The 24,160-nt window shown below is 65.3% G+C and overlaps 2 protein-coding genes across 6 annotated transcripts in view; one reads left to right on the top strand and one right to left on the bottom strand.

Moving 5' to 3' along the window:
* PPP1R12B (protein phosphatase 1 regulatory subunit 12B) overlaps positions 1–7,213 on the top strand; it is a 66,219-nt gene extending 59,006 nt beyond the window's left edge. For 2 of the 3 annotated variants that reach the window (XM_080650966.1, XM_080650967.1), the window contains one exon: positions 4,709–7,213. In XM_080650966.1, the coding sequence (XP_080507092.1) occupies positions 4,709–4,795 (87 nt within the window). In that variant the 3' untranslated portion in view covers positions 4,796–7,213. Of the gene's footprint in view, positions 1–2,256; positions 2,413–4,708 lie in introns of all 3 variants that reach the window. The other variant, XM_080650965.1, reaches the window with a different exon arrangement.
* Positions 7,214–10,922: 3,709 nt separating this feature from the next.
* The window catches only part of SYT2 (synaptotagmin 2), a 44,481-nt gene continuing 31,243 nt past the window's right edge, over positions 10,923–24,160 (bottom strand). For all 3 annotated transcript variants that reach the window (XM_080650935.1, XM_080650936.1, XM_080650937.1), the window contains exons 2-9: positions 18,639–18,836; positions 17,150–17,316; positions 15,902–16,021; positions 15,433–15,600; positions 14,945–15,112; positions 13,480–13,597; positions 12,664–12,797; positions 10,923–12,548 (exon numbers count right to left, since the gene is read on the bottom strand). In XM_080650935.1, coding sequence (XP_080507061.1) covers positions 12,342–12,548; positions 12,664–12,797; positions 13,480–13,597; positions 14,945–15,112; positions 15,433–15,600; positions 15,902–16,021; positions 17,150–17,316; positions 18,639–18,819 — 1,263 coding nt within the window. In that variant the 5' untranslated portion in view covers positions 18,820–18,836 and the 3' untranslated portion in view covers positions 10,923–12,341. The remainder of the gene's footprint in view (positions 12,549–12,663; positions 12,798–13,479; positions 13,598–14,944; positions 15,113–15,432; positions 15,601–15,901; positions 16,022–17,149; positions 17,317–18,638; positions 18,837–24,160) is intronic.

The following is a 24,160-nucleotide window of genomic DNA, read 5'->3' as shown; positions in this document are numbered from 1 at the left end:
GGGAAGCTGGGGCAGGCGTGGGCTGACCTGTGGTTTCCTCAGGGGCTGGGTGGACAGGCGGCAGCTGCCCGGGCCTCAGGTAGGTGCCGCCGCCCTCCCGCCACAGCCCGCGCTGCACCACGTCGGGTCTGTCCACACGGGCTTCCTGCGGTGGTCCCCGAGGCACTCCACGGTCGGCGCTGCCTCAGGCAGCCGCTGAGGCCACAGCCACGCCTCGCTCACTGCCCCCACCCCTCAGCCGCTGGGGCCGGGGCTGCTGGGCCCCCGGGAGGCGGGAGCGCCGCCCTGTGTGCATGACGTCAGCGCCCGCAGCCGCTTGGCACGGCTCAGCTTCCCCGCCGCGGGGCCCTCACTTGGGTGAGAGTCCGCCTGGTGCCCTGGTGTGTGGAGCGGTGCCTGCTGTCCGCTGGTGCACGTTGAATCGGCCGAGAAGTCCTGGCAGGACCTGGCAGTCTGTGCCTTTGGAGGCAGAGACTTCAGCCGCGGGAAGTTGGGGGGACGGGCCCGAGGGGTCTGCGAAGGCGCTTCTTGTGGACACAGCAGGTCGTGGGCTGTGGCAGCGTCCGTCCCGGCCAGTCTGGGACCCGGCCCAGCCGAGGGCCAGGGGCTGCGCCTGCCGCACACTCGGCCGCAGGCGCTCGGGCCCCGGGCGTCGCCCGGAGCAGGTGCAGGGCAGCCTCCAGGACCCTCGGTGGCGCCTGTTCTGACTCGGGCGAGTCGTATAGAAAGCCAAGCCGACGGGCGCCGGGAGGTGCGAGCGGGCTCTGGTCGCGCCGTGGCCCCTGACTGCCTGGTCCGGAAGGTGCTCTTGTCCGGGCGGCGGCGGCCTGAGAAGCACCAGCCCTCCCAGGTCTCTGCACGAGGGCCCACAGCGTCCGCTCCTGGATTTACTGTTTCCTCTGGAAACACCCCGTTCCCAGCCTGCCCAGTGCATTCCCTCTGGAACGTTCCACAGGCGCCTCGCGCCTCCTGCTGAGCCCTCCCGACCCACCCGACCTGCGTGCAGGCGAGGCCGGCCGCGTTCGGGGAGGGAGGCCGTGGGCCCACGCCAGCCTCAGAGGAGGGCGAGGCGGGACTTCTGTTGGTTCTGACGTGGTCCCTCGTCCGTTGGGTGTGTCGTGTGCACCCGGGGCCTGCTCTGTCCTCCCCACGGCCGGGGCGGCTGCTGGTCCTGGCCCTTCAGCGGCGACTGGGGGCTGCTCGGTGCCCGACCGTTTCCCAAGCTGGCCGTCCCCTCGTGGGGACAGAGACTCCGTGTGTTGTCTGTGCTGTTTCCTTTTCTCTGTCCCCTCGTACCTCCTTCACTTCCTCGCTCTTCACCCTCCCTCTCTGTCCTCCTCTCAGTGGCAGAGGCTCCTGTGGTCCTGGCAACCCTCCTGTGGCCACTGCGGCCCACAGGCTCTCTGTCTGCCTCCACGAAGGCCTCCACATGCCAGTCCCTCTGCGCCCAGGAGTGGGGCTGTGACAGGCTCTCTGTCTGCCTCCACAAAGCCCTCCACATGCCAGTCCCTCTGAGCCCAGGAGTGGGGCTGTGACAGGCTCTCTCTCTGCCTCCACGAAGCCCTCCACATGCCAGTCCCTCTGCGCCCAGGAGTGGGGCCATAGGGTCAGGCAGCGAGCAGGCCGCTTATGTGTCCCAGTGGGTCCCGCAGTGCGAGGCCAGGACGTGGGGCTGATTTCTCGTGCATTTGCACCCCCGACGTGAGCGTCAACCCAGCGTGAGCTGATGGAGCTGACCTCCCCAATGCCAATAGCCCCGGGCCCTGGAGCAGGTCCACGGGACATGTCCCTCCAAGGTCTAGCAGCCGTGCTTCACCCGGAAAACACCTACACTCAGGCTGCTCCTTACTTGAAAGAAAAAAGTTTGTGAGGTGAAGCAGCACCCAGACAGAGAAGCCGGAATAGGGGCCCCGTGGGGGAGACAACGGGGCAGCACAGGCTGGGACACGCTGGGTCCCCCTCTCCTGGCCATGACCATGGGGGGTCCCAGGCTGTGGCTCGACCGCGCCCGCAGCTCCGAGCCCTCAGGCCCAGCCACACGGGGTGTCGCCCTGAGAGCACGCAGGGGGCTTTGGAGCCCGAGCCGTGTGCGCATGGCTGCCTTTGCGGGGAGGGCAGGCCCGCTTTCCTCCATCCCTGCTTCTCTCTCCTTCTCGCATGCGAACCAAGACTAATCGAGTCGTGTGGTCTCTGCCTGCTCTCATCTCCTGGTCTGTCTGTCTGTCTGTCTCTCTGTCCTGCCTCGTGTCCCTGCAGAACCTCCACCAGCTCAAACAGATCCAAACCCTGAAGCAGATGAACGCGCAGCTGCAGGCTGAGAACAGGGCGCTGGCCCGCGTGGTGGCCCGGCTCTCGGCGTCCATGGAGTCGGCGCAGTCCCAGGAGCTCTAGCCGCCTCGCCCTCCTCTGCAGGCAGGTCGCTCCCCTTGCTGCCGCTCGGGCTCATCCACCGGAGCCCGTCAGGCGCCATCAAGGCTGGTCGTGCAGAGGAGCCGGGGTGAGGCTGTGGGACAGCCAGGTCAGGGAGGGGCCTGCTGGCTGAGGCCTGTCAGGAAGGTTGCCGGAGACTGAGGACACGCCGTGGGTGCGCACAGGTGTGCACGGGTCACGCCACGCAGGCCACGCTGTCTCCGTCCACCAGGTGCAGCCAGGTCCCCAGAGCAGCTGGGGTTGGGCCTGGGGGTCACGGTAGGCGTGGGCATGTGTGTGTCTGGGCCCATCCCCAAGGGGTCTGTGAGACCAGGGCCTTCTGGGGAGCACAGAGCCAGCTCCCCGTCTAACCATGTGCCGGCTGGGGGCCAGCCTGGAGACTGCCGTGCCCGGCGCCTGCGCCAGCAAAGCCATTGGCAGCCCAGGCCGGTGGAGGTGCGTGCGTGGGCCTCCCGCGTGGTCCTCCTCCCTCGCAGATCGTGGGCCTGGCGTGTCGGGGCCGTGTGTGGCTGCGGGCAGAGCCGTGGGCTGGCCTTGGAGGGAGTCTCCCAGGCCCTCCCTGCACGTGGTCTGAAAGGCGAGCTCACAGGCCGGGTCCTCCGTCCCAGAGGCCTTGGGAGGCCTCGCAGGGCCTGCGCGTCCTCTGTCTGTTCACGGAGCCTCCGGTTGGCAGCGGGCAGCTCACACCCACGAGGGGGTGCCCCCGGCACAGAGAGACGGCTCCCCACTTAAAGTCACCCCGAGGCTCCTGAAAGCTGGAGCTGGAGATGGGGCCCGCAGGCGCCCCAGTTATTCTCGGTGTCCCTCTTTCAGAGGCAGCATAGCATGCGGCTGGTAACCATGGTGATGGTAACCATGGTGAAGGTCGGGTTAAAGCCTGGCCATGCTTCACAGCTTTTCCTTCCTTGTTGCCCAGAACAGTCACTTCACAAACGAAAAGGCCCGCGTTCCAGATTCCATCACTCAGCACATGGTGGGACCCAGCTCCTCACCAGGCAGCAGGCCCGGGCCACGCCCTGCCCTCTGTCCCCAGCGCTGACCCCCGGCTGCCAGGCAGCGCCGTGCCGTCCCTGCAGCTTTGGGCTGTGTTCCTCGCCAACATTGCTCGTCAGAGGCGGGAGGAAGTAACACCTGAGACACGGACTCCGTGTTATTTGTCCAAGAACCACGTCGGTCGTGGTGAACTGGGACTTGGGAATTAGGGGAGCCGACGTCCAGGGAGCTGACATGGCAGTCGCTCCCCCAGCACAGCGTCTGCTTTCAGACGTTCCTACCCAGCGCCCACCCGGTGAGGTCGGGACACCCTCCTGGGTCCGTGCAGCTGGGACACCGCTACCCAGTGTCTTTTTTCCCCCAAAGAATTGAGTCTGAAGTCACCCGGGCTTGAGAGGAATTTGTACATTTTAAAAGGGGTGGATCCAGGCCGGTGTGGCTCAGTGGGTCAGAGCGTCGGCCTGTGCACCGAAGGGCCCTGGGCTCTGCTCCCGGTCCGGCACCTGCCCAGGTTTCAGGTCACATCTCCGGTCGGGGCGCGTAGGGGGGCAACCGACCGATGTTTCTCTCCTCCCTCCCCGTCTCTAGAATTGGTGGGAAAGGTGCCCTTGGGTGAGGATTCAAAAGGGGGGCACCTCGGCTCACCCTCAGACGAATGCAGCTGCGCCGTGTGGCCCTGCCAGCCGGCGGGTGCACTGGGTGGCGGGGCCGTGGGCGTGCTCAGCCCTGGGATCCGGGGCGGGGCGGGCAGGAGGCCAGGTCTGGATGCGGTTCTGGTGCCGCTCGGCCTGCAGGTCAGACCACGGCTGCCTGATGGCCTGTGGGCCCCACGGCCCCCCTGGCAGGGACGAGGGCACAGCTCTTCTGTCTCAGGGACCCAGCAGTCGGGTGGCCATCCTGAGTGTCCGGCGGTCAATCCTGGGACACCTGCCCTGGCCGCGCAGGTGTGGCTTTGGGGCCTCTGACACCCTCCCGCTCCAGCGGCGTCCACGCAGGCACTGCACCCCAACCCACAGGGTCTGCATGTGCGCCCACGGCTGTGCACCCACCTGGTTCCTGGTGGGCAACACGGATGCCCATGGCAGTGGCGGAGCCGGTGGGAGGGCGCCCTCCTGCCCGCGGCGCTGTCCCCGGAGGGCAGCCACCCCTGAACCTGCGGCCGACCAGGGCTGTGGTGGCCGGGTGGGGCACCGGGCATGGCCTCCCTACACGGTCACATGACCGATCCTGGGAGCACCTGGCTGCCCCCGCCCACGCGGCTGTGACACCCTCCCTCTCGCCGCAGGTGTTAACAGAGCTGAAGTCCGACAACCAGAGGCTAAAAGATGAGAACGGCGCCCTCATCCGAGTCATCAGCAAACTGTCCAAGTAGCCGCGGCCCGATGGAGGCGGCTGCTGCTGCCCCCGGACTCCCCTCCCACGGAGGGCGTGTGGGCAAGGCTGTCCACTGCCGTCCCGCGTCACCTGCTCTGCTCCTCTGCACCTTCCACACCCGACCGCCTCCACCCAGCCGTGCCTGCTCGGCCGTGGGCCACGCTGCTCACCGCCGTCCCCACTGGCCCTCGACTCGACCAGGGCCTCGCCCTGCAGGACCCCGTGGAGGGCAGGACGGCGGGTGCTGGCTCCCCAATGCCCTGGGGCTTTCTTCAGCAGCCTTCACAGCCCTGATGGCCTCGCCCCCTTTCTGCTCCACCGCCTCCTGCACTCTAAATGCGAGACAGCACCCGGCCCCTCCCCGGAGGCAGTGTCGGCCTCCCTGACATCCCCCACTGCCCTGCACGGGACTTGGTCCACAGGCCCCGCCCCTCGCCTCGCCCCGTGCACCCTGGCCCCAGAAGGAATGGCGTGTCCCAGGGCGGAGGTGGGTGGGTGGGCGTGTGAGGAGTGGTGCTGCGGGCAGTGCGGGTTGTCTGGGGCTTCACCCTTCACTCAGTGGGTTTGTTCTGTGTGCAGGTCAGTCAGAGGCTCCTGGTCCTGGGGCTGCGGTGAGGGCTCAGCACGGCCCCCTCTGCCTCCCGCAGTCCCTGTGGCTGTGGCTGTAGCTGTGACTCGGCCTCCCCCAGGGCCGCTCAGGGCGAGCAGTGTCGGGGCTCGGGTCTCAGGGAAGGACAGCGGCTGCCCCCCACGGCCTCTGGCCTGGGAGCCCACAGGCGCCTGGCCCGCTCCCGCGCTCTGCAGGCATGGGGGGGCGGGGCTGCCTCTTCTCAGGAAAAGTAAGGGATTGTCAGGAGGAGTCCTGGCCCTCGCGCTCCCTCAGACCCCTGTGCCTTCCCCGCGGCGTGCCCTCCGCGCTCACGACACCCTTCTTGCCAGAAGGTTCTTGTGATGAAGTGCCAGCTTCCCAGCCTCAGGAAACGCCGGGGGTTCGGGGCCGTCTCGTGCCATTACCTTCCTCAGACAGGCAGGCGCGTCCTGGTGTCCCCACGGCCTCACTAGGCTGCCCAGGGCCCGTGCGGACCTGGGACTGAGCGCCAGGCGGGGAGGGGCTCCATCTGGGCCCCCTTCCCTCCCAGTGCACCCTAAGTGGACCCAGCTGCCCCTGCCCAAACCAGGCCCACAGCAGCCACAGCTGGAGGCCCCACGCGGGTGGCTAAGGGGGTTGGGGCCCTTCGAAGGGCGCGTCTGCCACCTGAGCGGAGGACAGAGCAGGCGAGGGAAGGAGGGGTCGGGCCAGTGGCTCAGGCCTCTCCCTGGGTCTGCAGGGAGACACCGACATGGATCACTTCGCAGCCCAGTTCTGCCCGTTGTTCTCGAAAGGCGGGTGGCCGTCGGCCCGGGGAAGAGGGGGGCTGTCCCTGGTGGCTCAGACCTCGGCCTCCAGCCGAGCAGAGACCTCAGTCGCCTCCCGATGGCATTGCCCTCCAGGCCGCCTCCTGGTTGCATGTCGGCTCCTGGTGAGAGGGACTTGGTGGCCACTGGGATCGGCCTCGGCCACAGGGAGCGGGGTCTGGGGCAGAGGAGCAGCAGGAAGCCTGACCAGCAAGCGCGTGGAGAGCAGAGGCTCCGTCCGTCCCCTGGGGGGCTGAGGGGGGGTCCTGGTCAGAGGCGGGCCGTGAGGTCCGAGGAGCGGCCCGCGGAGCCTTGGCGAGTCTGGGTCCCTCCTTAGCCGGAGTCCCACTGAGTGTGAGCTGCTCATTCCGCCCTCCCGGGGTTCCGGGGGGCTGTTGGGGCAGCCCGGGCCCTCCCCCACCTCCCTCACACCCCCGTCCTGCTGTCCTTCCTCTGCACTGAGGTGCAGGGGGGCCTCCCGGGGACCGGCCGCAACGTGGCCCCCTGTCCCGTCCCAGACTCCCGGCGGGGCCGCCAGCCTCACACCTGAGGTGGGAGCGTGGGCAGCGAGGCCACGTCCCACTGGGACAGAGTCGGCCGTGGGAGCCCACACTTCCCAGACCACTGCAGGGCTGAGCAGGACCACCTGACCCCCCATCCCAGAACGGGGGGGGGGGGCGGAGAGGCTCTGGGGGGCCTGTCCCTGAGGAGGGACTCACCCGCAGGTCGCTCTCTGGTTTCCTCTGCCTGTCCCCGTGCCCCTCCCGCCCGTCTCCCGCTTCCCCCCCGGGTCAGCGGGCGCTGTAAATACCGGTGGGGGCGAGCGGGCAGCAGGCCACTTTGAGCTGAATGTATTTTTATGCAACTTCGCGTGGCCTTCCAACCCGAGTGAGCGAGCTGTTTGCTGGTGATTGTTACGTGATATCACCGCGCACCCCGTGTGGCCGTGGGGAGTAACTGTCACTGTATGATGCCTGCGCACAGCAGTATTTATAAGCAGCAAATAAACGTGTTTCGACTTGACTGGCTCTTGGCCTGGGAAACGGGGTCTGTGGGCCTCACGGGGGCGGGCGCCTGTGTATTTGTGCAGACAGCAGAGCTCAGGCACCCCTCCGCGTCCACCTGGCCGTCGTTGGAGACGAAACCTCTGGCTGTGACTGGCTAACGCGGGGGCGGCCCAGGCCCGGGGTGCCGGTGGGAGGCTGCCCGCCCGCTCTCGGTGCCCCAGCCCTGCCTCCCGCTTGTCTGTGGGCCCGTTCCACAGGACAGCCCCCCGCCGCCACCCAGCGGCTTGTGGCCCAAACAGCAGAACAGCCGCCGTGTCGGCTGAAGTTCAGGCCGGCCGGCCCGGGGCAGGCTCAGAGTGGTAGCCCCGTCTTTGGTCCCCCAATCTTTGCCTCCAAAGCCAGACGTTTGAAGTCTTTGAGGCAGTTGAGGGAGGACCTTGTAGAAATTCTCACTCTCCCAACCCCAGGGCCAACCTCCCCCAAGCCCAGCTCAGGGACCCCATCCCCACCCCAGGGAGAGCGGGACCCCATCCCCACCCCAGGGAGAGCGGGGCCTCAGCCACGCAGGCTGCTCCCCTCTGAGCCCCAGACCCCCATCCCCCACCCGGGCGCCCAGCCCGGGGCCGGGCAAACACAACCAGAGACACCCCACCCCCAGGTTTCTCTCAGCTCATTTCTTTAATAAGGAGACACAGCTCGTTACAAAATAACTATTTGACAAGATGGGACGAGAACAAGGGGCCACACGAGGGGTGAGAGCATCGCCAGGCAGGTGCTGGGGGCGGAGGGGGGGGGACAGGCTGCACGCGTGTTCTGTGAAGATGAAGGTGGTCCTCGTGGGGCGGGGCCCCGTGTGCTCACGTCCTGAAGGGCAGAGCCCACCTGGCTCCTGTGGCCCGTCTGACACCTGCCTGGTGCTCAGGCCCCACCTGCCCTTCCAAGTTTGCTCTGCCCAGACCTCCAGGAGCTGCCGGGCCGGGCCGGGGCTGCAGGCGGGCGGGCTGGGAGCTCCGTGCTCCCCTGAGTGCTCCCCCATCTAGACCTGCCCCCCACTCTCCCAGGGGCCCTGCAGCCTCAGGCGCCCTCGGTCAGACAGCAGGAGGGGCGATAGGAGGAGCGGGTCCCCCTCCTTGGCCATCCAGACCCGACCCCAAGCGGGAAGTGAGCACCGTCCACCCCAGCGGTGACGGGAACCTGACCGCGGCTGAGCCCCCGCCCAGCTGGACAGGCCCCCTATGGGGTGCCCCGCATGGCCCGTCCTCCACGGGTGCAGAAGGGGGGCAGCTCGCAGGCCCCACCAGGCCCTGGACACCTTGGTCCTCACCACACGGGCTGAGCAGGAGGAAGCAGCGGGGAGCCCTTCGTGGGTGGTCGGGAGCCACAGGGGCGGGGCCCCCTGGGGGAGCGAGGCCAGGCTCCTGTGGGGGCCCCTATATGGCTTGTCAGTTAGTTCACACATGGGGTGGGGGGGGACACCACACACACGGACACCAGACAGCAGGCTGGACACAGCACGGCCAGAGGTCAGCCCTGCGGACAGAGGGGACCCCGGGGGGCGGGGCCTCAGGTGCCAGCCACCCCAGGGCAGGGCTGGCAACAGGGGTGGGGTGGCGGGTTGGGGGGGGTGACAGACTTCTGGGACGCAGACTCGGGGGAGGGGCCGGCGCTCAGCTGAGCCATGCGCTGTTGGCAGGAAGACATGCATGTGGGCGTCTACGGGAACAGGGTCCGTTACAGACAACTATACCCACGGGGGGCGGGGGGCGGGGGGCGCAGGCTCAAATGGCTTCAGGAGGCTCTGGTTTTGTTGTCGCTTAAAAAATAAAGTATATTCACGTGTCTTCAGGGCTCAGCGTCCTCCGTCTCCGTGTTGCAGCTCAAAACCCAGGGAGGAGACGCCCTCAGGGACCCGTCTCCACACACACGGTCACGGAACCCCGGCCAGTGAGGCGTGAAAGTCGGGGACACAGCAAAGGGCATTCAGGGGGTCGTGTCCCAAGTCCTGCCTGGGCGTACCTACACTTAACAGTCTTCACTGCTCATGTCAAACTCAAATGCAACCGGACGCCCCAGACTATTTGCCAAACCCGGCAGCCATGACACGGGGCTCTGGGCCCCCAAGATCAGGCCTCGGGACACTTGCCTGCCTGCCGTCCCCCAGGAGTGGGGAGAGGGGGCCGGTGGAGGGGGACAGTTCCTGGCTCAGTTTCTTCCTACTTTTGGGGGGAGGGACAGCCTGGATGAGGGTGCCCAAGGACAAGAACCAACTCAGGATGTTAAAGGGACTTGGGGGGGGCAGTTCTCAATCTCTGGGCTCCCCCCACGGGCACCCCACTGCCTCGAGGGCGGCTGCAACCCCCCTTCCCCGGCTGAAGCCCTGGGCCGGCCCCGACACCCCAGACAGATCCTGCGGAAGAGGGTGTGGGGCGGAGGGACCCCTGGAATCTCATTTCCCGCTCATGCCCTGCACCTGCTCCCCCACCTCTGCTTCTGCCCTCCAAAGTCCAAACACCTGCCTGGGGCCCTGGCGGAGCTGGTCTCCCTTCCGGAAAGATCCCCGAGGAGGAAGGAGAAAACCCAGCCTCCTGGCCTCACCTGGGTTCAGGGTGGGGCTGAGTTTTCATGGTTTCAGACTCACAGCCCCGGAGGCCTCCAGCCCCCACTGCGTCCTACGTGGGGCCTGCACCCCACTCCCTAAGGGCCCCTCGGGGCAGCGAGGGCTCAGAACACGCTCTGTGGCTTGGGTAACGCCACCCCCCAGTGGCGAGAACTTCTACGCAGGCCGGACAGGTGCCTTCGGCAGGAACGGCTCGTCTGGGCCCACGGCCCCCACACCCAGGTGTCTCTGGAGCCAGCACAGACTCTCAGCCCCGTCCCCGCCCCTCAAGGCCGCCCCCTAGAGGTGGGCCCCGAGCAGTGAGGCCCAGAGGAGCCTGCAGGCTCCTTTCCTCCTGGAGGTCACCCTGGGCTCTGGGAGGCGGGGAAGGGGGGCGAGGCAGGCGGGGGGAAGGGGGGAGGCGGGGAAGGGGGGGAGGCGGGCGGGAAAGGGGGGAGGCAGGTGGGGGAAGGGGGAGGTTGACGGAGAGTCAGTGATAAGGTTTGTGGGACACGAGAGGGAATGAGGGGGATACACCCTGAGAAAGCACCGAAGTCCCACTGCTCTGGAGCAGGGGCGGAGCCCAGTGACCTCTGACCTCCGTCTCTGCAGGCACCCCCTGCCCTACACACTCCTCACCCTTGTCGGGGGTCCTCCCGCCTCCTCATGAGAACACACACGTATACACACACGTACACACACACATATACACACACGGGGTCCAGTAACGAATAGCTTCCATGTCCCAAGGCCACGGGGAGGGGGGCTCTGAGAGGCGGGTGAGGCCGAGCTGCTCCCCCGTTTCAGGCGGAGGGTCCCCGCACCCCCACTCCAGCTGAAGGTGGCAAAGCAAAGACCACGCCCCTCCTCCTCGTGGTAAAATAGAGACGCCTGCAGCTGGTGCTGCTGCTCCAACACCGGCCACCTGTCCCAGGTGCCAAGGAAGCCGAGGGGACGGGGGTTGGGGGGGGCCGGATTCTGGGGAGGAGAGTTCTCATGGATATGGGGGTGCTGGGGGGGGCCTGTGGGCTTCAGGGCTGAGGGAGGGGCGCACGGCTGGGGAGCACGGCCAGAGGCTGCCTCGCTCGCCCGGGCTGCGGGTCTGGAAGGGGACTCAGTGCCGACGTGAACATATATATGGCTTTTTATCAATGCTGGGGGCACAGGGAGACGGGGAGGGGACGAGAGCTTGGGGAGCAACCCCAGTGTCCTCCACCCCCGTTTGGAAGGGGCCCCTGCCTCTCGGAATTTGGAGCCTCCTCCCTGAGGAAGGACGCTGGGTGCCACGGCGCCCGGGGCCACGCCGCTGCCCACCGGCCTTCGGCCAGGAGGGCTGAGGGGTGGGAGCCGGGGACCCTCCGTGCCCTGTCTGCCTCATCCTGGGACTCTGCCGTCTGCGCCTCCCCACCCCGCCCCCCTCCCCGCCTCACCTGGACCTCGGGGACCAAACCAGCCAACGTCCCTTGTAAAGCTTCCCTCCGGCTCCACACAGGTGCCGGCTCTGCCGACAGGTTGCTCCACTTGGTTTAAGAGAGAAAACAAGCCAAAGCATGATGGGAAATGAGGGTGTGGACCGTGGGGCGTCTGCTCCCCCGGGTGGCGGGGAGCCAAGGGTCCAGGAGGGGTGCTTGGTCTCGGGGTCCTGGGGCCCCTGGTTCTCTGTGGTGTGAGATGAACGGTCAAGGAGCATGAGATAAGGGACTGACAGTCCCTCTCGGAGGCCGACCAACCCGGCGAACGGCTCACATCCACGAATGTCCCAGAAGCCACCCCGGGGGGCCACGGCGCCGAGCACAGGAAGTCCATGGTGTCAGGGCTTGGTCCCGGCTCCGGACAAATCCATCTCCACGGCTCGCCTCCCAGACGGTCGCCCATGAGGAGGGAGGGCGCTCCCGGCAGCTGAGCGGGGCCGGAGCCTTCTCCACAGTTGCGTCCCACGCAGACCGAGGACCTGCCATCACGTCAGGGTCCCCGGAGAGCCTTCCATTCCTGCAGAATTCCCTGTCCATGGCTCATCCCAGGGGTGTGGAGATGCTCACATACATGCACACACAGGTGCACAATGCACTCACCCACATGCATGTATGCATGCACGTATGCACACGCGTGGACACGTGTGCGCGCACACACGGGTCGCTGGCCTCTGTGCAGCCTCCCCTCCCAGGAAACAGGAAGCGCCGTCGTGTGGGTCCAGAACACGCACAAAACAGGACGCGTCGCGGCTTTCTGCCACCGGAGGCCCTCACTCCCGCGAGGCTCGGGTGAGGCTGGGACCGAGGGACCGCGATGGCGATGGCGATGACGATGACGGGCATGCAGCAGGCGGCTCCCGGACGATGGCAAGAGCCAGGCTCCTCGTCCGCCTCCTCGTCGGGGACGCTCCTCAGAGCCGCCAGCGGGAAGCCGGTCTTTAAACAGACGGAAAGGAAGGGAGCACGAGGACGCGACCACACGGGAGGGGAACCTCTGGGGCGTAACTGAGGTATCGAGAGCTCTGGGTCTGTCGGTCCGAGCCGGCCGTGCGGTCGCGGCGGCCGCCGCCGCTCCTACTTGTTCTTGCCCAGAAGAGCGTCCACCTCCTCCTCGGGCTTCAGCGAGTGCCACTGGGCGATGGGCCGGCGCGGGTTGGCCAGCATGTCGGACCAGTGCCGCAGCTCCGTGCCCGTGGCGTTGCTGCCCACGAAGATCTTGCCGATGGCCTCGTTCTTGCCCAGCTTGTCATAGTCCAGCACCGTGACCACCACCTGGACTTTCTGCCCGAGACAGAGGGGGAGGGGTCGGCCGGCGGAGGGGGGGAGGGGCATGCCTACGCTGCTCCCCTCGAGCCCAGACTGCCGCCCGCCCGCCCGCCCCCGAAGGCCCAGGCACCTGGATCTGCTCGAAGGGGATCTCGAAGCTGAAGGACTCGTTGAAGTAGGGGTTCAGCGTCTTCTTCTTCACCGTCGTCTTCTTCTTCTTGAGCCTCTTGCCGTTCTGCATCAGGTGGATCTTCACGTAGGGGTCTGCGCAGGGAGAGCCCCAGGTGCCCTCAGCGCCTCTCACGGGGGAGAGGGACCCCCCAGCGACCCCCAGCGCCTCCCGCTGGCCCAGCACCCCCTGCGAGACCAGGCTCGAGGCACCCAAGGCCCTGCATGGAAGTGTGAGGCTGCTGGGTGACTGGGTGACGTGGTCCCGGGCCGCAGGGGGGGAGGCCACGGGAGGACCACAGGCCCCTGCCGTCCCGACCCCGTCCCATCCTCCTGACCTGGCCGCTGGGAAGCCAAAGCCCACAGAGGGGACGTGGCCTGGCCAAGGTCACAGCCCGCTCCTGGGGAGGCACGCCCAGCAGGAGGCCCGCCTGTGCCAGGGGCCAGGCCCACCCAGGGCACGTCCCGTCCCCACCCTCCCTCCCCCCCGCCCCCCCCCGCCACAGCCCCCTCCCAGGGCGGAGTCCCATCCACCACGTCCTACACTTCCAGGGAAAAGGAGAATCCTAAACCTCGGACTCAGAGGAGAGCCCCGAAGGCATCCGGGAGCCAGGAAGGGGGCCCTCGGAGAAAGGGGGACTCGCGGGAGCCCCTGCTGCCGGGTCCTGCCCTCGGGGTGTGGGGTGAGGAGACTCACAACCCTCAGAGCCGCCTGTCCCAGGCGGGAGGGGAGGCTCGCTGCTGCCACCCAGTGGCGACCAGGCGCCACTGCACGTACCTGAGAGGCCGCCCACGTCCATCTTCTTCAGGTTCTTGGCCTCCAGGATGCAGACGGTGAGCTTCCCGGCCGTGGGCACGTAGCGCAGGGACGTGCAGATGTCCCCCAGCTTCTCCGGCTGCACCGGGAGACGGGACCCGGGTCAGCTCGGCCACCCCGCGCCTCTGGCACGGGCCCCCTCCCGGCCCCACAGCTGGGAGGCCCGAGCAGGTGGCTCAGCATCAGATCCCCCTGCGGGGAGAGCGAGCAGCAGCCCCGGGGGCGTGGCGGACGGGCTGCAGGCAGGTGTGGGCGGGTGGTGCCTGGCGGGCGGACGGACATGAGGTGGAAAGAACCTCCTGCTACCCCAGGCCTAAGCGAGGTGGACAGACCCAGGGCCCTGGAGGCAGCGCCTGGGAACCGTCCCCCCACCGGGGCGGCTGCGCGTGAGGCCAGGCGGACCTCGGAGCACTTGGGGGCCCTCTCCCTGTCGTCGTCACTGCACCTCCTTCCGGTAAACGGGGCGGGAGTCCTTGCGAGCAGTGACAGGCGGAGGGTCAGAGATGGGAGGATGTGCTCAACGTCCCTCAGCCGCTGAGCGGGGAGGGGGCGGGTCCTGAGGTCTCTGCAGTCACCGCTTCTCAGAGACGGGCACCCTCCTCCCTCCCCGCCAGGCTCAGGTGCCGGCCCTTCCCCGGCACAGCGTCAGCCTCCAGGTGAAGAAGCGTTCCTTAAGTGCCTCTTTGCTCCCCTCCGTCACAGCTGGGAACTCGGGGCACACTGCAGGGCTTGGGCCAGGACAGAGGGCAAGCTCAGGCACATGGTAGGTGCTCGATAAACCTCTGGTAAGTGGCCCAGCCGGCGTGGCTCAGTGGTTAAGTGTCGACCTATGAACCAGGAGGTCACAGTTTGATTCCCAGTTAGTCAGGGCACACGCCCGGGTTGCAGGCTCTGTCCCCATTGGGGGGGGAGGGGGGCGTGCAGGAGGCAGCGGATTGATGATTCTCTGTCACCACTGATGTTTCTATCTCTCTCTCCTTTCCTCTCTGAAATGAATACAGATATTTTTTTAAAAAGCAAGTTGTACCCCTCCCCACCGTGGAGCAAGTGAGCAGCTATGTGGCCACCATTGTCCACACCCCTCTGTCCCTCCTGCCCTTGCCCAGTGAGAAGGTTTGCTCTCCACCAGGAGAACACTGGCCTGTGAGGAGGGGTGGGGCGGGAAGCAAGCTGATGGATTCAACAGAGAACAAAACAAAACCAAACCCTCCTCCCTGGAGGGTGCGTGGACGCTGTAGCAGCTGCTGGACACACGTGGGCTTTCCTCGTGAGTAAACTGAGGGACGGAGCCGGAATCGCGGGCCCCCCCGGGTGGCAGCAGATGTTTAGAAGTTCCCAGGTCTGAGGAGGTTCAGCGAGGAGCCCAGAGCCTCACTGCTGGACCCGAACCCCGTCCCCGACGCTGGGGCCCTGTCCCTGCTCTCACCTCCTCCTTCTCGCCGCCCTGCAGGTCTCGCCACTCCTCGATAGGCTGGCCGAGGTCCACCGTGTTCATGGGCACCTTCACCTCCCCGATGATGTCGTGCTTGGAGAAGCGGTCGAAGTCGTAGATGGCCATCACGAGGGTCTTGCCCCCCAGCTCCTGGTACGGCACCTGCAGGGCGCGGGCAGGGTCAGAGCAGGTCGGGGCGGCGCACGCACCCGCAGGGGCTGCTGTGGGCGGGGCCCGGGGCCCAGCGTTCTCCCCCCGCTGCTGCCCGCGGGACTCCCGGTGAGTCTGCGGAGACGGAGGGAAGACCCGGGCTCTGGGGGAACTGTTGGGGTTGGGGACAGGCCCCGATCCAGCTGCCCTCGTTCCAGACGGAGTTGGTTCCGTGAACTCAGCCACGGCACGGAGCCAGGAGAGGTGAGAGGGAGGCAGGTGGGGCCCGGGGTCCGGAGGAAACCCGTCGTCCGCCCTCCCGCCCTCGTCACCTTGAAGGTGAAGGTTTCGTTGAAGGCGGGGTTCAGCGTCTTCCGATGCACTTTGGTCTCGTATTTCTTCTTCTTGTCCGGGAGGAGGAAGACTTTGACGTAAGGGTCTGAGGTGCCTCCCATGTCCAGGGCGGGCAGTTCTGCGGCCTGCAGCACGCCGACGGTCAGCTGTGGAGACAGGGGGGGCCGCAGAGTCTCGGCACCTTTCCTCACCCGCTCTGCGTGAACAGCACCAGGAACTCCCCCAGAGGCCGGGGTTCCGGGGGGGGGGCAAGCTGGGGCAAGAGGAGGATCGTCCCGCCTCCATCCCCAAGAGCTCGGAACGACACGGGGGTCACCCGAGTTGAGAGGGCACCGACCGGCCCAAGGTCGGGTGGGTTAGTGGAGAGAGTCGTGCCGGGGTCCTTCCCAGCCTGCCCCTCCGCGAGGGGGCGGTTTCTGTCCCCTGCCGCCCCCGCCAGCCGCCCACCTGGTTGGCCTGGAAGTCGTAGTCCAGGGAGAACTGCAGCTTCCCCAGGTTCTCCGGCTCCTTCTCCTCCTCGCCCTCCCCCTCCCCCTCAGTGAGGCCGGTCTCTGCATCGTCATCGTCCTGCAGGGGCTGCGGAGAGAGGGACAGAGTTAGGAGAGGACAGGGTTCATCAGCCTATGAAACAGAGCTGTGGGAGGAGGGCCCTCTGGGCAGACTGGCTCAGAGTCGGGGGAGGGGGAGGGAGGGGAACTGTGGGGGCGGGCAGTCCCCTGGGGGCCCCGCCCTGTGCCTCTCCCCTGCAGGACCCAGCATTCCCTTGTCAGCCCTCCCTCCCACCCCCCATACTTCCCCCAGCTCAGGCCCTCACACCCTGGGCAAGACTTACCGGGGCAGGCGAGCGGTCCCGGCGAGCAGGAGCCGGCGAGTCCACAGAGGTGGGAAGAGAAGGGAGAATGTAGTCAAGAGAAAAATTCTACAGCCCAGACAGGCCCCTGGGGTCACAGCCCCTGGGGTGGCCTCCCAGATGGGGGACCTGGCTGGACTGTGCCTGGGGCGTTCTTGGAGCCCCCATGCTCCCCACAGAGGCCCCTTCCCCCATATGCATGTGCACACACATACACACGTGTGCGCACGTGCATGCATGTACAGGTGTGTATGCGTGCACGTACACACATGTGCACACAAACACACAGAGGTGTTTGCTTCCTGGCTGGTTCCGAGGTCAGACCCTTCCTCCACTGTCACCCCCGGGGGGGAAGGAAAGCTCCCTGGGGCCTCTGCAAACTTCGAGGGGGAAACCTGGGTGTGTGAAGGACCTTCCTGCTGACCGGCCCCAAAGGACAGGGCGAATGATGACGGGACTAGAGACGGACTGTACTTGGCCTCGTCCAGTCCCCGCCCCGCCCCCAGCTAGAGGCTGTGGGACCTCCGACAGGAGCCACAGTTCACTCCTGGGGTGGCCTCCCAGATTGGGGGGGTCTCCCTCCAACATTTTGTCCCAACAGCCTCTCCTGGGGTCGATGAGTGTTCTGTTCCTCTGCCCTTTCAAGAACGGGTCCCCCCCACACACCAGTCCCCCTCCCACGAGCACCTTGGGTCAACAGGTGAAGCCACAGACGTAGCCACTGGGGACCGTGCACATCCTAGGGGGGTCGGGGGGGACCCGGTGGCTGCAGAGCCCAGTGGCCCTCGTTTGGCCTCTGAGGGGCAGGAGTGCCCTCCCGTGCCCTCCCCACGCCCCCGTCCTACCTGCCCGCCCTTCATGTCCTTCATGCTCATGGCGTTCTTGGCGCCCTTGCCCTTCTCCTTCTTGTTCTTCTTCTTCCGGCAGCAGCACTTCTTGCAGATGCAGAAGCAGCAGGTGAGGAGCAGGAGGCCGGCCACCACGGTGATGGCTATCAGCGCCCAGGGCGGCACTGCCCACGGGAGAGCCGGACGTCAGCGGGGCTCGCCCTGGGTGGGGACCGTGGCCCCTGCCCACCCCGCACGGTTCAACCACACACTCGTGCGCAACCTTCAGGGAAGTTGCATGTGCTTCACCTGCCGTATCATGGGTAGGTACCTAGCCCATGGCCCCGTGGACACGCCTGCTAACAGGGAGATGCCTTCGGGCTGAACACGCAGGGCGGTGAACTAAGCTCTACGAGCGCTGACCAGTCTGAGTCTGACCCATGGAGAACTGGTCGGATTGCAGAGGGTGGGGTGGCCCTTGGACAAGGTGGGAAGAGCCGGGATCCCACGGAGTGCCCAGGCTTGGATGCTGTCCGCGGTCCTGACCCACCTGATCGCTGTCCGTGGTCCTGCCCACCTGGCCGCTGTCCGAGGTCCTGACCCACCTGATCACTGTCCGTGGTCCTGGCCACCTGGCTGCTGTCCACGGTGCTGCCCACCTGACCGCTGTCCGTGGTCCTGACCCACCTGGCGCTGCCCGAGGTGCTGATCAACCTGGATGCTGTCCGCGGTGCCGGCCCACCTGGCCGCTGTCCGAGGTGCTGCCCAACCTGGCTGCTGTCCGTGGTACTGACCCACCTGGCTGCTGTCCGAGGTCCTGACCCACCTGATCACTGTCCGTGGTCCTGGCCACCTGGCTGCTGTCCACGGTGCTGCCCACCTGACCGCTGTCCGCGTTCTGGCTCACCTAGCCGCTGTCCACGGTGCTGAACTAACTGGCTACTGGCTGCTGTCCGCAGTCCTGACCACCATGTACTAGTAAGTTGGTGGGGCTGAGTGTGGCCTCTGTCTCCCACACAGACTTAGCCAGGAATTCAGAAGGCAGGGGCAACATAAGGTACTAAAATGTCCATCACTGCCTGGCTGGCGTGGCTCAGTGGTTGAGCATCGACCTATGAACCAGGAGGTCACTGGTTTGATTCCCAGTCAGGGCACAGGCCCGGATTACAGGCTTGCTCCCCTGTGTGGGGCGTGCAGGAGGCAGCCGATCCCTGATCCTCTCTCATCATTGATGTTTCTATCTCTCTTTCCCTCCCCCTTCCTCTCTGAAATCAATTTTTAAAAATATTTTTTGGTTTCATCTTTTGACAGTTTTCTAAATTGTATAAGAACTTTTTTTCCCTGGGAGGCTGGGCCACATAAACCCCCTGCTCCCTTCAGTAAGCCAGCCCACATCCCCCATTATCGACAGGGCGCCCCAATAATACAGCCTAAACCTGGGTTTAGGAAAGAACCCAGGCAGTTGTACCCCTGGGTCCCCCCCAAACCCAGCCTCGGGGACACTCACGGGGGATCCTGCTCATCTCATTGAAGAATTTATCCTTCAGCTTGGTAAACATGTCTTCCTTGCTCCCCCCAGCACCCTCATTCTCGGTGGAGTTGCCCACGGGCCCGACGGGCACGGTGGCCGTGGTGGTGGTGGCCGGAGCGGCCTCAGGCGGCTGGTTCTTCTTGAAGATGTTCCACATGGTGGCCGCGGGGGTGGCTGTGGGTGGAAGGGGAGGGTCAGGTGAGCATCCAGGGGCCCCTCCCAGTCCTGTGGTCAAACACCAGGGCTTCGTCCCCTCCAAGAATTGCGTCCTCCCTGGTAGCCCGGAGCCTCACACCTGCTGCTCTCTGGACCTGAGACGCTCTTCCCGCGGACCCCACGGGCTCACATCAGCTCCGCGAGGTCCCCTGGGACTGCCCGCCCCTCCTTCGTTGCACTTGTCACCGACAGGCTGCGTTTTAGTTGCTGTCTGCCCTTCACTGGGATTTAAGAACCGTGACTGCAGCTCTTTGACAGCACGTAGTAGGTGCTCAGGGACATATGTGAGGAACAGGAGGGGTCAGAGGTCTGGTCTGTGCGATGCCGTGCCCTCTGGCTAGCCCTTGCCCAGTCCTGAACGATGGTGGTATCAGCAACTTAGGTGTTTAAAAAAAAAAAAAAACTACAAATGTCAGCTCAGCTGATTTGGCTCGGCGGATAGAGCGTCGGCCTGTGGACTAAAGGGTTCTAAGTTCGATTCCGGTTAAGGGCATGGACCCTGGTTGGGGTACGTGTTGGAGGCAACCGACCAATGGACCTTGGTCACATCCAGTTTTCTCTCTCCTTGTGTCTCTCCCCTTCCTTCCACTCTCTCTAAAACTCAGTGGAACAATGTCCTCGGGTGAGGATTAACAACGACAAAAACCCAAGTGTCATATTCCCTCTTCGGATACGTCTAAGGCAGGGGTCCTCAAACTACGGCCCGCGGGCCACAGGCGGCCCGCCGAGGACATTGATCCGGCCCGCCGGGGGCCGCTGCCTGTCCTGCTTAGCAGCCGACGGGTCTGGGGCCCGCAGTGCACATAGGAGTTTGTTCATAGTTTTGTTTTTTTTTTTAACTATAGTCCGGCCCTCCCACGGCCTGAGGGACAGGGAACTGGCCTCCTGTTTAAAAAGTTTGAGGACCCTTGGGGGGGGGAGTTCACCCCTACTTGTTCCCCCAGAAGCTAAGGAAACAAGTCAAAGATGCTGATGACTTTGCACCAGTTCTCAAGACTCCTGTGGGGAAGCGGTCCAGAGAGGTGAAGGGATGAGTCCCTACTCAGGGCGCAGGGTGCGGGCATCTGAGCAGGAACCCAGCAGGAAGGAACAGCGAAGTCCCCGAGGCTGGGTAGCTGCCTGGCCCCCCTCGCTGCTCAAGCTGCACTCCTGGGCGGGGGGGGGGGGGGGGGGTGCAGCGGCTGGGAGAGCTGAGGATGATAAATGACCGTGGGCTCCAGGGGCCCCGAGCAGAGTGAGCGCCTCTGTCTGCTCAGAACTGCCCGAGCGAGAAAGCATGAGACAGGCCATTAGGCAGAGATGCTGCGGGGACTGGGCCCCGGGCCTGTGGAGGCACCCACTGGCTGACCCGCAGGTCTGAAGAGGGTGGCAGGGCCGGCTGAGGCGGTAGATGCATGCGGTCCTGGCACACGTACCTCAGAGCGCTAGTGAGCGGCCACGAGAACCAGCCACGTGTGGCCTGGGGTGGGTAGGCGGGGGTAACCACCTCTCTGACTCTGACCAACTACAGTGACAGGTCTGCAGGATAGCATGGGGGGGGGTGTGCACGGAGACCCCCAGGGCCATACCTCCCCGGGACCACGCCTCCCTGTGGCCACACCTCCCCGGGACCACGCCTCCCTGTGGCCACACCTCCCCGGGACCACACCTCCCTGGGACCACGCCTCCCCGAGACCACGCCTCCCTGTGACCACACCTCCCCGGGACCACGCCTCCCTGTGGCGACACACCCCCAGGGCCATGCCTCCCTGTGGCCACGCCTCCCAAGGGCCCCACCTCCCCGGGGCCACGCCTCCCTGTGGCCACACCTCCCCGGGACCATGCCTCCCTGTGGCCACACCTCCCCAGGGCCATACCTCCCCGGGACCACGCCTCCCTGTGGCCACACCTTCCCAGGGCCATGCCTCCCCGGGACCACGCCTCCCTGTGGCCACACCTCCCCAGGGCCACGCCTCCCGAGACCACGCCTCCCCAGGGCCCCACCTCCCGGGGCCACGCCTCCCTGTGGCCACACCTCCCCAGGGCCACGCCTCCCCAGGGCCCTCCTAACAACACGCAGGAACATCCCTTCACTCCAAACACTCAGAGGTGCTCAGAGCCCCGCTGTAGTCCTGGGTGGAAACTCACCACACACCTGGCAGGTGGGCTGCAAGGGAGTTAGACTAGAGGCGGGGATGTGACACCCACGCCCACACTCACCACCACGTCCCCCCGCAAACCAACCGACCAGGACGTGGGGACCCCGCTCCCGCAGACTGTCCGTCCCCCACCCCCCATCGGGCCTGGCCTCGCGGATAACAAGGAGCTAAATGGACACAACTTCTTCATCTTCCCGACCTGCATTTGCAGACGCCGCGCTAATGAGATGGAAGTAGGTTAGCCAGCAAGATGCCTCTCGCAGGAGCTCACGGGCTAGCAAAGTTCAACCCTTAAGGATGAATTTATGCCGTTACTTTCCGGACCCGTGGGTCCTGGGAGACAGAGGGTACAGTTTTAATGAATTAATTTCCGGGCACGTTTTGATCGTGAATTGCCCGTGTCTGAGAGTTCCCTGCGTGCAGAGGCCCCTGCGTCTTCCCGGGTGGGACAAGGCGGCCGCCGCGGCCTGGAAAGCCCTTCCTGTGTCTACCTTCAATCTCTCCTGCTGCAACAACGCATTTCCCCTCTCGTGCATCTAAGCTGAGCTCAGCAATCCCAGGGCCTTGGAGAGGAGGCCAGGCAGAGGCCTGAGGCTCAGAGCAGAAGGCCAGGATCCGGCCTGGTTCCCTGGCTCAGCCACCCTGTGCAACCCTCAGCCCCCCACGCCTTGTTGTGGGGGGTTTCCTCTCTGAACCCAGATTTTGGGAGCAGATCTTTTTAAACCACAAAGTCCTGGGTTGTGTGAGCTCGGGGGAACCTGCAGAAAATGCTGAGCAAACAAAGAAACAGGTCCCAGAGGGACGCGGGTCCCGTCCCATCACACGAATCTCCTGCTGAATGGGGCACAGCTCTCCCACCCCCCAGCAAGCCCTCTTGTGATGCTCATCCTTGGCCAGCTCTGTGGGTACAGGCGTGAGGGGCAGGGGTGCCCCAACGCTACCCCGCAGGACCACAGCTTGCACCGGAAGAGACCATGAGCCCGGATGTACAACGCTCTCCATTGGAGGGGAAGCTGCCGAGTCACCGTCCACCCGGCTGGTCAGGGAGCAGCCTGCTGGGGGCCCCCCACGGCCAGCTCAGGGTCCCCCTGCTGCCCCCATGCCTTCCCCCCAGACTGAAAACACTGGGCTTTCATTGGGTCCCCTTCCCAGCAGCCTTTGGGGTCTCCCACTCCTGCAGGCAGGGTCTTTCAGGAACCAGTGCCAGAATGCTTGGGGAGCAGGCTGGGAAGGGTGGGGACCCCAAATGGGTGACTGAGTGGGGACCCATGAAAGCTTGGGGGTCAGCGGGCCTTGGGCTGCCTGCTATAGGTTATGGAAAGTGTGTGGGGCCCTGACCGGTGTGGCTCAGTGGATAGAGCGTCGGCCTGCGGACTCAAGGGTCGCAGGTTCAATTCCGGTCAGGGGCATGTACCTTGGTTGCGGGCACGTCCCCAGTAGGGGGTGTGCAGGAGGCAGCTGATCGGTGTTTCTCTCTCATTGATGTTTCCAGCTCTCTATCCCTCTCCCTTCCTCTCTGTAAAGAATCAATAAAATATATATATTTAAAAAAAAAAAAAGAAAGAAAGAAAGTGTGTGGGGGGGCACAGCTGGAACCTGGAGGTCTGCCCACCTGTCATGGGCCTGGGGGTGTGTGTGAGCTGTGAGTGTGAGGCAGGGGTGGGCTGTGGGGGCGTGGCCCTGGTCACGCTCTAAAGGGGGGCTTGGGAAGCACTGGGGGGGGGCAGGCTCTGGGGCTTGGCAGGGACAAACCGATGGTCACTGCTCTGCCACCCGTGAATGCCTGCGGAGGGCAGCCGAGGAGGACACAGCCTGTCCCTGCTCCTCCCAGACCTGGCAGCCCCTGGGGCAGAGATGCCACTCACTCCGAGGAGATGCCCATTACTGCCCGTGCCTCTGACAGGCTGTGGTCTCCAGGAAGTAAAGTGGGTCAGGCAAGTCCTGGGGGCACAATTACATTCCAGGAAGCAGCCAACTTCCTCCCCCGACCACCTGGGGACAGGAACAGGAAACCGGGGGGGGGGGGGCGGGTGGGCATGGGAGGGGGGGGCAGCTGTGTCCTCAAAATGCCAACATGCGGGAAGAGATGTGGGGAAATTCCAAACTGGAAAATCGCAGCGTGGAATTCTACTGGGGTCCCACCTGGGAGCAGGGGAAGGCACCAGGTGAAGCCAGGTGGGCGGGCTGGGGCCTGACCTCTGGGGCAGGCCTGGCTGAGTGTCCAGGACCCTGTTCCAACCCCTGGAGTCTCTAAAGCTGACATCTACCTCCAAGCCACCCCGTGTACACGCGGCCTCATCTGTCCAGGCCCCAGCAACCCCCCCCCCCCCACCACCCGGGCGGTCAGTCCTCAAGCTGCCCCAGGCCTGTGGGAGCTCACAGTTCTCTCTGTAACTTCCCAGCTCTGGCAGGACCGGCTAGGAGGTGCTGACATAAAATACAAAATCGAGCCTGGCCAGCGTGGCTCAGGGGTTGAGCGTCGACCTAGGAACCAGGAGGTCACGGTTCGATTCCGGGGCAGGGCACACTGACCCGGGTTGCGGGCTCCATCCCCGGCGTGGAGTGTACAGGAGGCCGCCGATCAATGATTCTCTCTCATCATTAATGTTTCTCTCTCTCTCTCTCTCTCTCTCTCTCTTCCTCTCGGAAATCAATGAAAACACATTAAAAAAAAAATAGAGAGACCAGACTTGAGAATTCCGAGCCCCTGAGCCGACAGACGAAACCATGTAACCACAAAAGCAAAACTAACTCGGCTTATTTCCACGAACAAAACCAACGTGGGCTACTTGCTGTAAATGCCTCTGATGGTCATGATAGAGACTCAGTCCTCTTCCTGACCATGAGGGGGGCACGGGGCCCCCCGCCTGCGTGGGGAAGCACCCTGGAAATAAGGACCATTGCCAGAGGGGGGCTCTTCCCCATCTGGGTCCAGACTCAGCTCCTGACCCTCCTCCTGGGTGAAGGCCGGGACACACCGGGTGCTCTTTGTTTTGCTGTTGCTGGATTTCTCACGGGGGCGAGGCGAAGGGGCCGGTTTCCACGGGGCTGGGTCCAGGTGCCGTGGGCCTCAGGGAGCTGAGTCCGGACCCAGATGGGGAAGAGCCCCCCTCTGGCCTCCTGATGGAAGGATGGGGGTGACCA

Source organism: Plecotus auritus, assembly GCF_963455305.1.
Source record: "Plecotus auritus genome assembly, chromosome: 14".
NCBI lineage: Eukaryota > Metazoa > Chordata > Mammalia > Chiroptera > Vespertilionidae > Plecotus > Plecotus auritus.
The sequence above is the reverse complement of the archived record's forward strand: the minus strand, read 5'-3'. Positions and strand labels throughout refer to the sequence as shown.